This window comes from Ascidia mentula, chromosome 7, assembly GCF_947561715.1.
Source record: "Ascidia mentula chromosome 7, kaAscMent1.1, whole genome shotgun sequence".
Lineage (NCBI taxonomy): Eukaryota > Metazoa > Chordata > Ascidiacea > Phlebobranchia > Ascidiidae > Ascidia > Ascidia mentula.
Window position 1 is genome coordinate 4,719,119 of NC_138572.1, and position 17,582 is coordinate 4,736,700.

At 36.8% G+C, this 17,582-nt stretch overlaps 1 protein-coding gene across 3 annotated transcripts; it reads right to left on the reverse strand.

Annotated features, from left to right (window-relative positions):
* Positions 1–1,086: 1,086 nt before the first annotated feature.
* On the reverse strand, positions 1,087–16,956 carry LOC145908116 (uncharacterized). 3 transcript variants are annotated; one of them, XM_082995306.1, is made up of 28 exons: positions 16,921–16,956; positions 15,916–16,009; positions 15,491–15,683; positions 15,342–15,435; positions 15,191–15,260; positions 14,958–15,070; positions 14,575–14,698; positions 14,381–14,487; positions 13,882–13,986; positions 13,662–13,770; positions 13,367–13,469; positions 13,201–13,272; positions 12,736–12,889; positions 10,998–11,132; positions 9,311–9,382; positions 8,674–8,795; positions 7,569–7,747; positions 7,006–7,082; positions 6,741–6,817; positions 5,932–6,092; positions 5,556–5,629; positions 4,876–4,994; positions 4,402–4,552; positions 3,482–3,588; positions 3,257–3,376; positions 2,716–2,830; positions 2,327–2,494; positions 1,087–1,753 (listed from the first exon to the last, which is right to left on the reverse strand). In XM_082995306.1, exons 2-28 carry the CDS (start codon positions 15,979–15,981, stop codon positions 1,696–1,698), a joined length of 3,045 nt encoding a protein of 1,014 aa, XP_082851432.1. In that variant the 5' UTR covers positions 15,982–16,009; positions 16,921–16,956; the 3' UTR covers positions 1,087–1,695. The 3 variants fall into 3 exon arrangements, with proteins under 3 accessions (XP_082851432.1, XP_082851431.1, XP_082851430.1); XM_082995305.1 differs by lacking the exon at positions 16,921–16,956 and adding an exon at positions 8,913–8,918 and having other exon boundaries at positions 15,916–16,110; XM_082995304.1 differs by lacking the exon at positions 16,921–16,956 and having other exon boundaries at positions 15,916–16,110.
* Positions 16,957–17,582: the final 626 nt, after the last annotated feature.

The window sequence follows — 17,582 nt, forward strand, 5'->3', positions numbered from 1 at the left end:
GGTTTTTGCCCAAAAATAATTGCGACAAGCCTTTCTTCACGGGGGTTCGAACTGCGGTGCCGAGCATTATGAGATGGGAGCGTTAACCTCTACACCACGACTGATGACGATAGTTTAGTAACATAATCGCCCTTTTACATTTCTTATTGTATAGGTTTTTGGCTAAAATAGTTGGGACAAGCCTTACTTGACGGGGGTTCGAACTCTGTTCCAGAGCATTATGAGATGAGAATTGTTACCTCTACACCACGACTGATGACGATATTTTAGTAACATAATCGCCCTTTTAGGTTTCTTATTCTATAGGTTTTTGCCTAAAATAGTTGGGACAAGCCTAACTTGACGGGGGTTCGAACTGTGATGCATAGCATGATGATGTGGGAGTTGTAATCTCTACACCACGAATGGCAACGTTCGGCTAGTTACAAACAGTTACTTGCATCACGCCGCTTCCTTAATGGCAAACCTCACGCTCAACATTCCCCACTTCTTTTGAAAGCTGTCACGTGAAATACTGACGCAGTGGGGATTTTAATTCACAGCCCGACTTGACCCAGACATAGAGAAATTCTCCATAACTCTCCATACAGCTGCCAGTAACAACAATAAATGTTTTTCACGGTCTTTGAGGAAGTTCACTCGAATGCCTTATTTAAAACCACACAACGTTCTTTGGGGTATTGTTGCGCAAAGAATGTGCCAGTTTACAATAACATCAAAACTTTTCGTGTGTCAACCTTTGCGCACAGCAAAATTCGTTCACCTTTTTTTGTCAAAACTGGGCAACGACAGCTTCATCAAATGAATTTCAACAGACACTTTTGAACTTTATTCCTGACACAACGCAAAGTATTGGAACCTCGGCATCAATATTAGGCGTGTCAACAATAGTCACTTTTACCGACCCTATCGTATACCGTCGAAAGCCCTAGCGGTATATATGCACTGATAAACGGAATCGATGTGATGTGTGTTTGGTATGTCAAAAAACAGCAAATGCAGTATATCATAACGACAATTCCACTGTAAGCGGAATTCGGCTAGGTCAGGAAAATGACAACAAAACTGTTCACAATCAAACCCGTACAAAGAGCAAAGTTTATTCAGTGGGACAATGAAATGAAAAAGCATCACAAGGCACACGCATAAGCACATGAAAGAACCAAGCAATGTACATGTAACTTGTAAGGCAACACGTAAGAGCAAATTACTAAAGAAAACTACCCGTATAACACCAGGCATTAAAACATAGAAATGACTATTTCGACATGTTATCATCTATTGTCTTCCTGCTGATAAAGAAATGACTGATTTTTGATTTGGATATTATAAAACAGACAATGGTACATTGAACAGTGAATCTATCCAACCAAAAATTAACTTGTAATTACAAATGCTTCGCACACACAATTTTGACGAAACAAAATGGATAGGACCACAAAAACAACTTGGCAACGTAGGTCGTGACGTCAATGCAGTGCTTTTGTGGACACATATGCACAAACAAACGACATTTCACACAACGAACAATGAAGAAAAAACAGACAAAATATAGGTGAAGCACAGAGAAAAGCGGAAAAACATTTGGTCCTTTATTATACTTACCAAAATACAAAAAAACTGTACAATGGGTTGCAACATTCTTATATGTGTCAGCATGATTTTCGGCAACCCAATCTTCACAATCCAGTTGCATTACTTAGTGTAGTGAACGGTAAGTGACTCCACCGCCCCCTTCGCATTTCTATGCAAGCTGTTCAGAAAAATAAGTTGCAATAAAAACAACTTTATATAATAAACTGCTAGCTTGTCACCCCGTGATGAACCTGATGAAGCGAGATAAAGCTAACGAAAGCTCGTGCAAATAAAGTTTTTAAACAGTAAGTCTGCCAGAAACAGTACAACACCAATTATTAAAGTTATAGACCTAATACTGACACGGCGTATTGGAGAAATAGCTTTAATAATATAGATCATATTTGAAAGGATAAACAATGACGATGCTTTTTAAAGCAGTAGTAAGAAAGTCGATTTTACCCAGAAAATAAATGCTTACATTATTGCAATATAAAACTACTGGAAAATATATTTGCAACTATACTGCTATTAATATGAGAGGTTTACAAAAGCCTATTTGGGTAACTGCCTACAATTTGGCTTTCTGTTAACACTTAGTGTTATTGACTTATTTGTCTGTAACGGACTTTAGTACACAATATACGATCACAGGGCTATAATGAATATCTGACACTTTAAATGCCTTATGCTGCTCTTTAAACACATTCCCAACTCTAAAATGTCACCTAAAAACAACGTAATTACTTACAGAACGTAGTGTGATGATCCAGTAACATTCATGACGTCCTGCACAGCACAGGAAAGTACTCCACGCATTATCAAACCCCCAACAACGTTTTCGTCGAACCCAGAACAACCGCAGTCCACATTCATGATAGGATCGACGTTCGTGCCCGCTCCGACAGGTGGCGACAGACTGCGGAAGTAAATATTTCGTGAAAATCTTCTTTCGGAAAGCATGAATACCGAGGTTTTATTTAATTGAATCGACTTTTCCATTTTGTGGGTAACACATTAAAACGTTTTCATAATGCCATATTTGGTATAAGGATTTCAACATTTTAATATCGGATAGTTCCCTTGTCGAAGGTTTTTAGACAAAATGCAAAATTTTAGATTTTAAACAACTGTACTTACAATATCTGGGTTTTCCCCCGACGCGAGAACTCCACAAAGAGACAACTGTGACCGATCTTAAGCGAGGTTGTCAGAAGTGCGGTGACTTGGGTAGCGTATTTGCCACTGATGTCCGCTGCCAGAGAAAGACATTTGTTTATTTAAAGACCAGTATTTCATATATAGGGAATTGGAGTTACACCATATAGGGATGTGTAGGACTGCATCCGATCGAAATAATGCACGTGTATGTTTTATTATTCGTCCGGGTCCGAATATTGCCGGCGAATCCCATATGAAATGTGAATTTAAACATTACCGAGACTCGCTTATTGTCGTTGTGATGATTTAAGCACAAAAACAGAAATGAACAAAACAAAAATAGCAAAATTATCGAACAAAAGCGACACTAAACAATAGAATTATTTCGCCACAGCGAAAATAAAAAATAGTGTTTTTTATGGCCGTAAACGAATGAGGCCGAAAATTGAATGAAGATATTCGGATTTGGCGCTAAAAAATTAAGCACCGTTTTTTTGCTAAAAATTCCAAGGCAACTTACTAAGAATGTCACAAAACGATTTTAGGGCATCTTTTGAATGCTGATCTTCTGCTGCTATTCCATTATGATGGGAATAATCTAATTCTTCGAAGCCAGAAATGTCTCCATTCCCACCATTCACTGTGATGAAAATAAGTTCAAAATGAGCTTCCTAAACTGTTGTATCCATAGTATAAATGTTTACAAATAAGCTTTGACAAGCCTTACCATTAAAATTAAACCTACCGGATTCATCATTACTAGCGTTGAATTTGTAATATTCTTCGTCGGATGAGTTGTACACAAAATCTCTTTCGTCGGACGAATTTGATCCAAGCAAAAGGAAATCTTCACTGTAACGAAATGAGTAGAGTGTAGAAATAAAAGCTCAAATAAAGTAACAACACATGTTACGCTGGTACCTCATTGTTATAAGACATGCGTATTTCTTTCGTTTTTAACCAGGACTGGTCTTTTGGCATAAACTAACGTGCTTTATTCTTCCGATGTTTCGTCTGCCATACAGCAAGACTTCATCAGGGTTTAACATCGCAATTCAAACGCAAATCACACAATATTGTGCTTTTGAATGCTGTATAGCAGACGAAACAGTGGAAAAATAAAGAACGTTAATTTATGCCAGAGGAGCATTCCTGTTTAAACTGTAGTTTGTCTGGCAGCAAAAGTAGCACAGTAATATAATAAGCGTTTTGGGATACCCAGGTATGTTGGCATGCAAGTACGATTTATTTGGTTTATATCTTGATTATTTGCTGCACTTTGTCTCCAAAATCTAGACATTAATCATAATAGTACGGTTTGCATTGTACAGAAATAACTTCTTTAAAAACAAAGGACTTTTACAATGCATGGATCATTTTAAGTAAGGTATATCATGCGTTTGCTTTACGATGGCACTTTTAGCTATCAATCTCCATCATTACAACATGTTCGCCTGGTACATATTATCTGCATCTTTAACAATAAAGTCTAGTTATTGTGATGCGCCACAAGCCTAACAATCATCTATTTGTAAAGGTGGAAAGAAACTGTATGCAGTTTATGTTGTTTTGCTATGGTTTAGATAAGCGAACATCATCGGAAACACGTATTTATAAACATCGAAAGTTGCCATAAATATCATACACAGAGTAGACGGCTCTTACCTGTAGAAACTACCGTTTTGTATGGGTTGGTTAAGAGCATCTCTTTGTGCAACTACAAGTTGGTCAGTTGGGTCGTTTTCATCCGGTGGTTGGCGCGTGGTTGATGTTGATTGGAAAAGTTCTTCGACACTAACTTTCTTGCGCAATTTGTCTGCAATGTGGATTGGTATCGTGAGAATACGGTATGGATAGCTACTTTTTTGATACTGTTAATATAACCTACACTGTTTTCAATGCAAAAGTCTCTAAATTTGTCAATATGTACTTTAAAGTATTTTGACAACTAAAGAACATTTTATAAACGTTATTTTACCCTTACAACTCCACAGTACGACCAAAAAAATTAATGCTACTAAATTAAAAAAAGGTATTGGTCTGAAAATAATGGGAATAAAAAACTAGCGGTCAAACGGGTTTATTTGTTTCGAAGATCCATGGCCAGAACAACACCAAGAAAGTCTGTAATTGTCTTACCTGTAGGTGGCGCAGGTGAGGCCGTATTATCTTTTCTATCGCTAACCGAACCAGAACCAGAACTAGCTTGACTAATTTTTCTACTTTCTTGTCCTTGAGGAACGTTGTTTTCATCATATCTGTAACACAGGGATAAGATCATGTTGTGTTTCTCTTAGGGGAATCCAAAAGGGTTTACACAAAAGGGCAATGAAGCCGGTGCAACGCATTAGGGCCATGCGTGTCCAGGGGCCCATTAACATGAAAAAATGCCCCATTATCATTGTTTCGTTTAAAACTAAGGGATTTCTACTGTATAGGTTTAGTCATAGGGAAATTATTGTATTTTTGTGGATTGGAATACTAAAATAGCAAACGTTCCAGAAATGCTATAAATTTATTGTGAAAGCTAAAAATTCCAGTCGCACGGTCACGTGATGGCTTTATGTCAATAAGTGGTTTACATGATTCAACCCAAAATTCTTTAGCTACGAAACAAAATGATTTGCAGACCCAGTCATTTCAAGTTATATGGAAAATGTTCCCAAATGATCCCATTGCATACTTTTTAATTCAAACGATCCCATATACCAGCCATAACGCAAACACCAGAATAAATAGCTATACATTGATTCACAAAAGGGATATTAACATTATAAGGTCAGGACATGTTAAATAGATTTTGAATATATGTGAAATACCTCCATACTCGTTGTGCTCTGTATTTTGCAGACACATCAGCACCAACTTCACGTCTATCGAATATAAACCGCACCTGAAAAAGAAAAAATGGTGTTTATTTTAAGTTTCGTATGTTCAAAGCGGGGGTATTTCCCATCTGTACAATCAAGTATCAGTATCGATTATTACGTCACAATGGCATCACATCCATAGATCTTACAACCACAAATAATACGAAGTCACTAGAGACTGAAAACAAGTTCTTTTGATTTAAATAATCAATAAGCTTCTCCTTATGAGCGCTGAATTTTTACCAAAACAAACCTTTTGATTCTTGGAATCATAAACTTGTATGTGTGATAGGGTAAAAAATTCAGCAATTGTATATTTCCATACCTCTGTTCCTATTTTTAACTCGGAGGTGAGATTGAAACTCTCAAAATCCATGTCTGTGCGTCCTTTCAAATATGCGCCCTTGTTAAAGTAAATGGACTCTCTGCCTTCCCACACTATGAACCCAAAAGCATCGGATACTTGAGAGATTTTTCCATTCCCACCTGTAAAAAAGGTGTTTATGATTATTATAATAAACATGGTTTGTGTATTATTAGTTTGGAGACTTTTACACCTTAGCTCCACTTGTTGTCCACGACGCTAGCCATGTTACACAATGGAAATGGGGTTTTCTGGGTTTATTCGTTATTTTGCGTTTCATACGCAATGCGACTGATGTGTTATTATAATTACATAGGAGCGTTAGGCAAAATCAACTGAAATTGCAAACGATGCCTTTCAAATGCTTCGACATAAACATAATTGCGTTTGAAACGTAGAAATGGCTACATATGTTAGTATTGGAACTCAAACCTTAACCGTTACAAACGAAAAAATGCTGTAATACATCTTATAGCAGTGGTTCTTAACCTTTCATATTCGAAACCACTAACCAATTCTCGCATGCCTTCTAATATAGAGGTAATGCAATATAATGTATAACCAAACCTAAAGACTTAGGTTCCCACCCCCCCTAGGAATCAATCTCAGAAACCCAGTAGGAACGACCACCCCTGGTTTCTTGTGGCAATATTTTTACATACCAACTATTAACAAACGCAATACAAATATGCAGCGAAGAAGCTTTGACATTTATTCTGAAACATAAGCTTATTAGAACAATTACTGTTAGTTGCTATTTAACCTTTTACCTATGGGAGGGTCATTAGGTACGTTAGTGCTTGAAGTTTGCGGCGTTTCATTTTTCTTGTCAGCGCTTTGCTCCACCCTAAAACGAGAAAACAGAAAAGGAGTTTTTTAACATCCTGAAAAAGGCTGCTCCATGGTGGCCGAAACGTCGATATAATAAAATAATTGCCAGAAGAGCCGAATTGCAGCAATAAAACATGCCTGGCAGCATCAGTAGTATTTTATCAGTAGTAAGGTTCAAGTCACACGCTTGCAAAGAACACTCACACTTTAATCCACTGAGCTCTGTATTTCGACTTGACCCCGTTTGCATGGGGCTTTCTGGGGTCCAATTTATATTCTACCTGGAAATAGAAAACGCATTTGGAAACACAAATTACGGTTTTACAAAGTTTCAACCACAATGCTTATCCGAATCTCTTTCTAATACATATTTTCTTAACATGCAAAAAAACTAGAAAAATGTTGAAAATCATTGTTTATTACAAAAATGGAGCCAATAATATGAATTGTGTAAGCTGCATACTGATGGCCACTGTTTCGACCTACCAAACGGCCATAGGTTGCACATAGTTTGGGGCCCAACGAATGACGGTAATTGTATAGTCACCACAAAGTGGAAGTTATTGCTTGGAGTTTTGTCGGCAAAGTTGTCTGAAAGTCACACCAGCTGCAATGATGAGACCTTATAGGTCGAAACAGTGGCCAATTTTCTGCAGCTTACACAATTCATAGTTGTTTATACCTAAACTTGTTCACTACGCCAAATATATTCTAAAATGTAAGTCTTATCTAGCAAGACTTAAATAAAAATATGCGTAAAATTGTACCTTAACACCAATGCGTAGAGTTTTATCTGTAAGAAGGTTGCTGCAATGTCCGTTGCCCTCCAAACCCTCTACGTAAGCCATACGATGGAAGTAAATGTTGTCACAGAAGTCTTTGGCTCCTTTCCATACGATGAACCCGAATTCGTTGCGCAAGTTGTGGTGAACGACGCCAAACCCGGCTGAAACAGACCAAATTTATATCTAAAAATTAATTTCTGAAGAGATAGATACCAATGCTTGTGAATTGATCTGGGAAATCATTTCCCATTCTGCTAGTGGCCCTGACGATCTCCACCTATTTTTTAAAATATGACCACATATCTTAGAAACATTAGTTTCAGGATGAATTCTGTACAATATATACAAATCGTTGCTAAAGTGCAGTGCAGTGGTTCACCAACTTCTTCAACGACGCACTCGGGAAGATTTGACTTTAATTATAAATCTGTCAGGACGATTTGTTTCCCTGTTACCAATTCATTGAAATTTTGAATTTTTTTATATTTGAAATATTAAAATTGTTACGCGACGCCCTTGGAAGTTAAAAACAACGCACACAGTTTGAGAACCTCTGTTATAGTGCAGACTTTTTTGTCCGCGAAACCTTTCAAGGTTATGTAAGTTCACAAGAGACCCCTATAACGCAAGAAACGTCAGTTAAATCCAAACGTTATTCACCAAAATTGTCGAAATTATTTTTCTTTAGGCTGTTTTGTCATGCTTTTGCTTTTCAAAGGCTTAACGAACGTATTTACCAACTTATGCCTTATATTAGATATAGTACCTGATTTAATCCTTTGCATTTATTATAAAAGCCTATAAGGTTCCACGGAACCCAGTTTAATAATCGCTGGTATCGTTGCGGGCCGTAACTGTCCACCATGAAATTTTTTATACATAATGGCTTTTATAACAAAAGTGTACGTTGATGTTTTGCTCCATGGACGACCTTCCCTGGGTACGTTGAATCAAAGGTATTGACGAAATTTTTGTATGCCAGATTTACTGAAAACACGAGGAAACTACGGCGACGAAAGAGACTTTCTTGCTACATTGGATAACAGGCGTTTTCGAATATATAGCATAAGATTAAAGTCCCACTTACTTTCAGGACAAGCTCCATGCTTTGAAATGTTGGTTTCGACACGTGGACTTAACGACGAAGTTGATGCAGACGGCTTATACGAGACTTTCAGTTTAACGTGCTTTTGGAGATTATTCCATGACCTAAAATAAAAGCACAGGGGTTTCGAAACAATCCGGAATTTTACTGAAAGAAAACGTGGTTATTTGAAGTTCCAGCGTTTTTTTACGGTTTAAGCTTTTAAACCAAATCCTGCTTACGCATTTCTCTATTGGAACTGAATTATAAAGGAGGTCCAATATTATTCACGAAGAGTGACAGACAATCAGCGTCAGTGCGATCTTTTACTATGAGGTATACAGGTATAATAATTTCGCCTAAACAACATCGCCAGTTCCAGAATTTGGTTTTATATATGCTGATAGTCCGCCACTCTTTGTGAGTAATTTTGGGTATCTGACAGAGACAATTATTCCGTCTGCAAAGGCCATCAACAAGCTAAACGGACGGAAAGATTTCTAAGATCTTTACGAACTTTTCTCTCATAATAAAAAATAATTTAAATGGATTTGCCAAATCTGTCTAAATTTTTGATGTAACAAAATTATTGCCAGAAGCACTGTAGTGCATGCAAGTAAAGAAAAGGCTGGAAACGTACGTAGTAACTGGGAGAGGAGTAGCAACTGAATCCAAGGCTGGAAACTGGTCTTCACGTTGAAGTGACGCAGATCTGCAACAATACGCCAGAAATTGTAAAGGTCGCTTTTAGAATGTTGCTTAACCTGACAGGTCAGTGACATACCATGGATTCGAATGAGCTACCCAATACTTTTACTCTTTATTTCTGATTGGTTTGAATTTATCTGCTTTGTGCAACTGCATTGCGGCTTAAACTTGTATGGCGATGGTACTAGAACGAAATAATCGCTTTTTTTGTCAAAACACGGATTACAGTCAAATAAACATTTTTGGACAACTTGTTGATCAAGCTTAGTGGAGGCAACATTTTGTAATCATTTCAAAATAACAAAAATTTGTTGAACAGGAAGAGCATCGCGCTCTATTATCACATATATACGTATCGCAAAAACATAAGAAGCCCTCCTGATGATATACTGTTCTAACACAAGCACTTAAGCATTGATTGCTTATCAAAAATTGTTATTGCTACCTTTCCAATTAAAAGCGGGTACACAAATACGCATAAAAATAGAAATAAGAAATAGGAAGGTTGGCTCATTTCATCAATATGATCCACAATTGCAGCGAAAAGGCTTTAAATAAACTTCATTAATGGATGTCTATTGTGTAATGATTACGTTGTTTTTAAATTGTCTTTATTCAGATTAAACGAAACTGAACTCAGATGTTTCCCTATCCGAAATCTTATACTTTCCAAAATCAAGTTTACTCAAGTACAGAGAACCAATTCTCCAACGAGGTGCTTTCCCACCATCGAAAGAAAACGATTGCAATTACGTAAGCGAGATGGCGCAACACTCCAGAACAAACCTTTTTGATGCAAAGATACATGCGGGTTTGTATATATGCATCCGCCATCAAATAAAGTGGAAAAGCCCGATTCTGTCACAATGTAAAAGTACGGCCTGTTTCGAACAAATGCGGTTTTGGAAAACGTTCCATTATTGCAAGAGGGCAGTGTAGGTTTATACAAACAAATGAGATGTGACAAGGGCAGTAGCAGTACGTTCTGAACCAACGGGAACCTTACACTAGCATTCACAATAGAAATCATGTTACAGTCTTTGTTAGGCCAACAGCGAGTTCCCAGCTCTGGTAGCACAATGGCAATAACAAACACCAACACACCTTCGGCCGCCAAATGAAACAAAACTATTTGTCCTTTGGAAGTTGCGTCACAACGTTCAATCGTTGGTTGGCTGTTGCCAAATATTTACAAAGGATGCATTTTAACTACACATTTTAACGTTTGTTGTTTATGAATGATTTTATGTACAGCTATAAATGCACAGTTTTCCGCTTTCCACCTTTAGGGTAAAATTTACTACAACAGAATATGTTGTTATACTGAAAAAATGCAATGCTGATGCAACATTGTCAGTCAACCTGCAATAAGCCCTATAAGAGGTTGTTGTACGTTATCTAATTCACAACATTTTCTTTGGTTTTGGCGAATTGGTTGTGAAACATATACATAAAGGTGTGAATGCCAAACAAAATCATTCATTATCTAATCAACCAGTTAGTTATACTCCACTTATTATCAACGCCATTCTATTACCGTGCTCGCTACGCAGACTTTTAGTTCCGCCTATGAACTGTTCACGATGGCGCAACCACATGATTTTAGGAAACAAACTTACGAAATATCAGACGATTCGGAGGTGGTGTAAGTCCTTTGTATGCGTAGGGGAGCAGTAGCTGCAGTGATTTTCTCAACAGTGATAGCTCTCCATTTTGAACGCTGGTGGTCGGCTCTCTGGGCACGGACGCGAACTCTGTTGACACACAAAAGTCATTTGAGGTTGTTAAGAGTTGGATAAACGGATTAAAACAATTTTATGATGACATGTTGGTTCGTTGCATGTGGTAGGCAATAGTATGCGAAGCGACGAGAAGTGTTTCTAAGGCACCTAAGTTAAATAAATGTCAATGATGTCATTTGAAAATTCTTAAAAAGTGTTCACATATACAAATATAAAGGCAATAAGCAAAAAAAGGAAAAATGAAGGCAGATATAAGTTCCAAACTGGTACAACGAAGCCATGAACCAATTTCATCATTCAGTCTGGTTCCAACATACTTAACTGGAAAGTTTCGTCCAATCGTCTGCGTTTTTGTACCAGTATAACCATGTATGTTATTACTACAACATAACTAGAAGTTGGCCATATGTTTGTAAAGTTTGTATTCAAGTAATTAATTTGGCTATGGGTCGTACTTGAAAACCGCCAAGAAAAGGAAGCGAGTTCCAAGAAGCCTACTCCACTGGCAAATAAAAGGCCAAAGTACAATATTCGAGAGAAATTTCCCAGGTTAAGTAAACATACGGAACCACAGCCATTTCAGTTCCCAATCGGTAATTTAATTCAAGCCCAAAGCTTTATGTAGAGTTTGATTAATCATTGTTACGTCCGACAGGTTTAACGTGATTTTGGGGTAAAATGAACAACATCTCCTGGTAAAAAAGGACGTATATTATTAAACAAAAGCTACAATTGAATGTCAATGCCCGCAGACTTGTGGACGTTTCAATTGAAGGTCAATAAGGTCGTAACTCGACACAATTTCACGCTTGACTGCAGATGTGACGTACATAAAATATTACGACACTTAATGGTTGCGAAACTTTCTTAGCAAAGGAACTGAAACCGATCGTCACAGGCGTGCCCTTATACCTATCATATAAACGCAAACTCCATTGACAGGTCGTCATGTGCGGTTTCGTGAAAGAATCTTGGGCGCCTTTTGTCATGTGGCTTACTCCAGTAAAACTTGCATTTGTGCCTTTTTTAAGGTTCGTCAAAAATGGATAAGTAAATTTCACACATTTTTAATACACAGCTGAAATTTTATACAATAAGAATTTAAAAAAAAATACATAATAAGCAATATCAGCCTTGTGACACTAAACTGTACTTTTCTAGATTGGCACTGTTTAAAGAGACTGGTTTTTATTTTTTAAAACACACGGGCTATCGCGAGATCTTCTCACTTTAACAGATGTAAATACAAGACATTTATTTTTTTTGAACAGTTCTAAACCAGAAAAGTACAGTTGTGTACATATATATACAGGGAATTGCCCTACACTCATCACATAAGCCTAGACGTTGTCGGGCATTCATGCTTAAAAGAGCATGAAATGGAACAGTCATGAATGCTTGGGTGGATTCACTTGATCTGTACAATGTGGACTTTTGCTAAATTTCTAGAGTTTTGTCCAAAAATTTTAAGTTTCACAACATGTAATGGTGCAAATGCAAAATGTTAGTAAACCTTCCATTTCAATCAGAATAAGGGCATGATTATTGCTTTATTGGAGGTAACATTCATATATACAAGGTTCCTAATAGCTATTTTTATTGTACAATCACTCACCTCTCTCCATGGGAAAAGTGTGAGGACAAATGCTCATCAAAATCCAAATCACAAGCTTGCTGGTTGAAGAAAATGTTGTCGTTAAAAGATAGATCATCACCATCAGGTTCAATAAAACCATAGTTCCATTTCAGGTGTTGTCCAAGCACGGTGCCTGTTGATATATATCAAAATGGCAACATGGTCAACTATGTAGATATCATATTTGAGACTGTATTGAAAATATATCATATTTTGAGGATGTCATATTCGAAGATGTTGCTGTGAAAGACATACTTGGTTCTCAACAAATTACATTTAATTGATGAATCCTTGAACAAGAATAGAAATATTGCGTTTTAAACTTTGCTAGTATACAACTTTTTCTGAAGAAATTTAATAAGAAAACTAAAAATCAGTTCATTTAGAACCAACACACTGAGTTATAAAGTTTTATTAGGTACCCATTACAGTTGGAGCACTTACCATCACACAAAATACTCCCATCAGGTTGGTAAATTATTGGGGCATCTTTCTGCGGTGAGGTAAATTCAAACCCTGAAAAAGGAAAAAATTATGACCATGTAAAGGTGTTGTGTACTACGGCGTTTCACCAATTAGAGCGACTGAGAAAAATGAATGCCACGCTCACCCCGGCTATGTTGCCTGTCAAACATTCCTGGAATTTGTAGCTGCTGTTCCTGTTTTCTTACAAACTTGTTACTCATATTTGGATGTGATTTCACACGATGAGCCTGAAGAAAATAATTCAATACTCCAATAAAATATACATATCTAAAAAATATACATATCTCACAAAAATATGGTATTTCACAAAAACAAAACAAAGCTATTAGCATTTTTTCGCTGAAAAACTGCATTTGAACAAAAATACAGACTGCTTTGGAGTGATTGTGATAGTAGGGCAATGTGGTCGGCAACTTTACCTGCAAATCAACTTCATTTTTGAAAGCAGAGTTTAAGTTAAGTTGACAATCCTCAGCATCACAAGCGAAGTGTCTTTCCATGATATGTTCCCACAATCCTTGTACGTCACTAAAGAAGTTAAGAATCACATACTGTAAGACAACATTATGAGGTGTTTAAAACCTCGCATAGCATAACAAGGTTTATCATACATGAACAAAGTTATTACGATTGTCTTACACATAGAAAATGTTGTCAGCATCTTCACAAAGTTTGCAAGTAATGTGATTCATCCTGAGATGACGATAAAGTTCATCTCGATCCAGGTACCGTTGATCACAAAACCTTTCGAAAATCAAATGCTAAATAACTATAATATACATCTGGAAATGTGTGAATTGCAACTTGCAAGTATGTATTCTCAGTTTAATGAGATAACATATATTTGTGAAAATGGCAAACTTTGTCAGATAATTTTGTTATCATTTAGCAAGTTTCACATATTTTATGTATATAGAGGATTATTTTCTGTAATCTACCATATCTGTTCCTATTCATGTATCAAAACGTCATTTACACCAGGTTTCGAATAAGAGATAATTTGTTACATTTAGATATTTTAATAAATGAGGCTGTTTCCACAAGGCTCTGTATACACCACTTAGTCCTTAATTAACCATATTTATTTCAAAATATGTTAATCCAGGGTGGAACAGTGACAACACTGAATTGTACTCACTGGCACAAGGGGTGGCCCTTATGTGCACTCCCTTCACCGTTGTCACCTTCACTTTGATGATCTTCAAGCTCCGAAGATGAATAAGATTTCCTCTCGGATGTAAATTTCTGCAAACAAAATCCTGGGTGAACAACTCTTGATGCAGGCAACGTGCACAAAATGTTTTTTAACACACAAAAATGTACAGATTTTACCTTGCACTGCTTGATACATATTTGACAGAAGTATTCCCTGTGTTTTTCCTTTAGGTGCTTTTCGAGTCGATCAAATTCCTCAAATATAGAGTTGCATTGTGTACAAGGATGTTCTAATAGTTGCCTGCATGGATTCAAGCAGAATTAATCTGTGTTATGCAGTTGAAAAGGCTTTATGTGTTAATACCATATTAGAGAAACGTATTCATTTTTAGACCCCTAGTTTCCATCACATAAATTTTTCTGCATTATAGAAAAAACACAACAACCTCAATATATGAACATAAAGGGTAAAAAAAACAAGTTGGGCTTTTTTGTCATAACCCACAAAAGTCAGCTAACCCCAAGTTTTGAATACCCAATGTTAATAAACTTCAACTTACTTATAACTATTCTGTATTTTACGGCTGTCAAAATATATTCCATACTTTGGCTCCTTGTTAAGATTAGATAAGTCTGCAGTGTTAAATTTCTTGAGATTAACTGTAAATATCACCTGAAAATAAATTCAGACAGGTTAATGTGACAATACACAAGAAAGGAAGGACTGTCAGTTTACTGCACCATAATTGAGCTTGTGAAAATGAACATAAACCTTAGTGTGAGAGAAAAATACCTTAGTAAGTTCTGCTCTGCATACAGGACATTGTTTATCCAAACAAAGAACTCTTAGCTTCGTACAGCATCTAAGCCAAAAAAAATCACATAAATTGCAGAGAAACAATTTTTTTTTTCAAAAACAAACAAACATTTAAGAGTTAGCATACTTAAAGCATATAGCATGAAAGCAGACCCCATATGCAAAGATTTCAATGTCCTCAGAACACACCATGCAGGATGGACTTTTTTTCAACTCTTTAACTGTAAAATATGCAAATTTAATTTTCTATGTATGTAAAGCTTCATACTGCCATACTTATGCTGTCCATTGCCAAATCAGCAGGCGGCTTTGGGTGGTTTAACTCGACCACAGGTTGTGGTGGAGAGATGGATACATCACCATTTGTGAGATTGGAAGGTATGTCACGGTCTTCTAGTAGAAAAACTCTTTCGTCTACGATGGCAAATTTATCAGGATGGTTGTGAATAAACTTCTCAAATCCAACCCTCTGTAGAACAACAGTTTGTGTCAATATTACTCAACAAAAATTCAAAATAAAACAACAGGTAAAACTGTACACTACGATGCTTTTATTAGAATGTTCATCTTCTGTGGCAAGTTCACGACTGAGAAAAGAGATCACAAAATATTCAGATCTCTAATAATAATCAATTTGAAGCAAACTCCATTAAAATCATAATTTGCCCAAAATCAATCCCATAAAACAGCTTTCACCGTACCTTTATGTACTTCTTATTTTTTTTGGTAAGGGTATTCATGTAACTACCCAGACTGTTCAGGATCATTGATCGTTCCCGTTCTCTTTGTAGACGACTGATAACAATTTGAATGATTTCATTTTCAATTGAACCCATTGTGAATATAAGGTTTGGAATATTTTAGCTCAATGCAAATTTGTCAGTTAATTCTGTTGTTCAACTGTAAGCAATATAATCCATGAATTAAAGTAAAATTTATGGCACTAAGTAAATAAAAGCAAAGATGACAAATTTTATTTTTGTGGTGATAGAGTTTGTTTTTTAAGTGAAGTATTTTGCTCATGTTTTAAATATACAACATACATAATGTATTAGTTTATATATTGTGCACGGATTTCGTACAAAATCGCAATAATGTGCGACATTGTCTTCCAATCTGGTATTCTACAGAAGGCACAGTTTATGAGTTGATTAGTTTCATTTTAAGTTTAAATCCCAACGGAATAAGATTAATAACTTGGCCTAAATTACTACTATCCTTTTAGCGCTGGCGAATCGACAGAATCTAAATTAATGCCCTCGCAGCTTACACAACCTAAACAGAATAAAAGTGTTTTTGTGACCTTCAAAACGCCCAGTTAATAAACTTAGATCAAGCTTTGTTATTGCCTGTGCTTTCCCGCAAAGTAGGACCAGGTGGTAATGTGGGGAAACAACCTACTGGTGGTTTGCGCTAGATGGCGTCAGCGTTGCAACATAAAAATGTACATAAAAAAAATTTCGACAAACGGAGAACTGGAATAGTTGTTTGAGAAAATATACTTTAATACAACAAAATTATTATTTTTTGTGTCATCTCCTTGCCCTGTTCACACCTAACCATCAAAATATGCTTTCTTTTTTACACGCACTTATGTGTGAATCACGTTTGGCAAAAATTTGTGACTCGGTGTAGTAGTATTTTCCAAGCGTCTGGCGATCATAATCAGTACGATTTTTATTCAGTTTCAACCCTGAAAGACATACCTTTATTCAATTACATATTGTCGCTGCTTTTGAATACCTGCAAGATAAAAAAACTATTTACAATTATCAACTCTCACTGCTTTTGGGCTCTTACGGATGATTGAATTGTGAAGGAAGTACGAAATTGGGTGTTCTTAAACTTGCGTTCCGCTCTGCCTGACAATGGGTCAATTTCCTAAGTCGATCCCATCCACGCACGCGCTTTGCGCCGGCCGAATCTTTGTTTGCTTTTTACATAAGCAGGCGCGCAAGCACAATTTCACGATAATAAAACAAACAAAGATTCTGCTGGCGCAAAGCCAACTTTAAAGAGTGAAAAGGCACCAAAAATGTCGTAACTTGTCGTAATTTGGATGGTTGTCGAACCACAAGAATGATAACGATAGCTGTGATCGCCAAGTAAGGACTAGTGTAGTGGGGCGATCTTGCCAATCATGCCATTGCATGAAACGTTACCGCATTGTCTGATTATAGTGGCAGAGATAACCTACGTTTTTGTAAAGGTAGCCTGGCAAGTTGTGCGCTTGCGCACTAGTGTACCTTGGCCACAATAAACCCCGTGAAACCGCAAAGCTGAAGTAGCTCAGTTGGTAGAGCGTTAGGCCTGGTCGGCCCAGGGTCGGGAGTTAAGCCTGTAAAATGGCTCTTTTGACCACTAATAC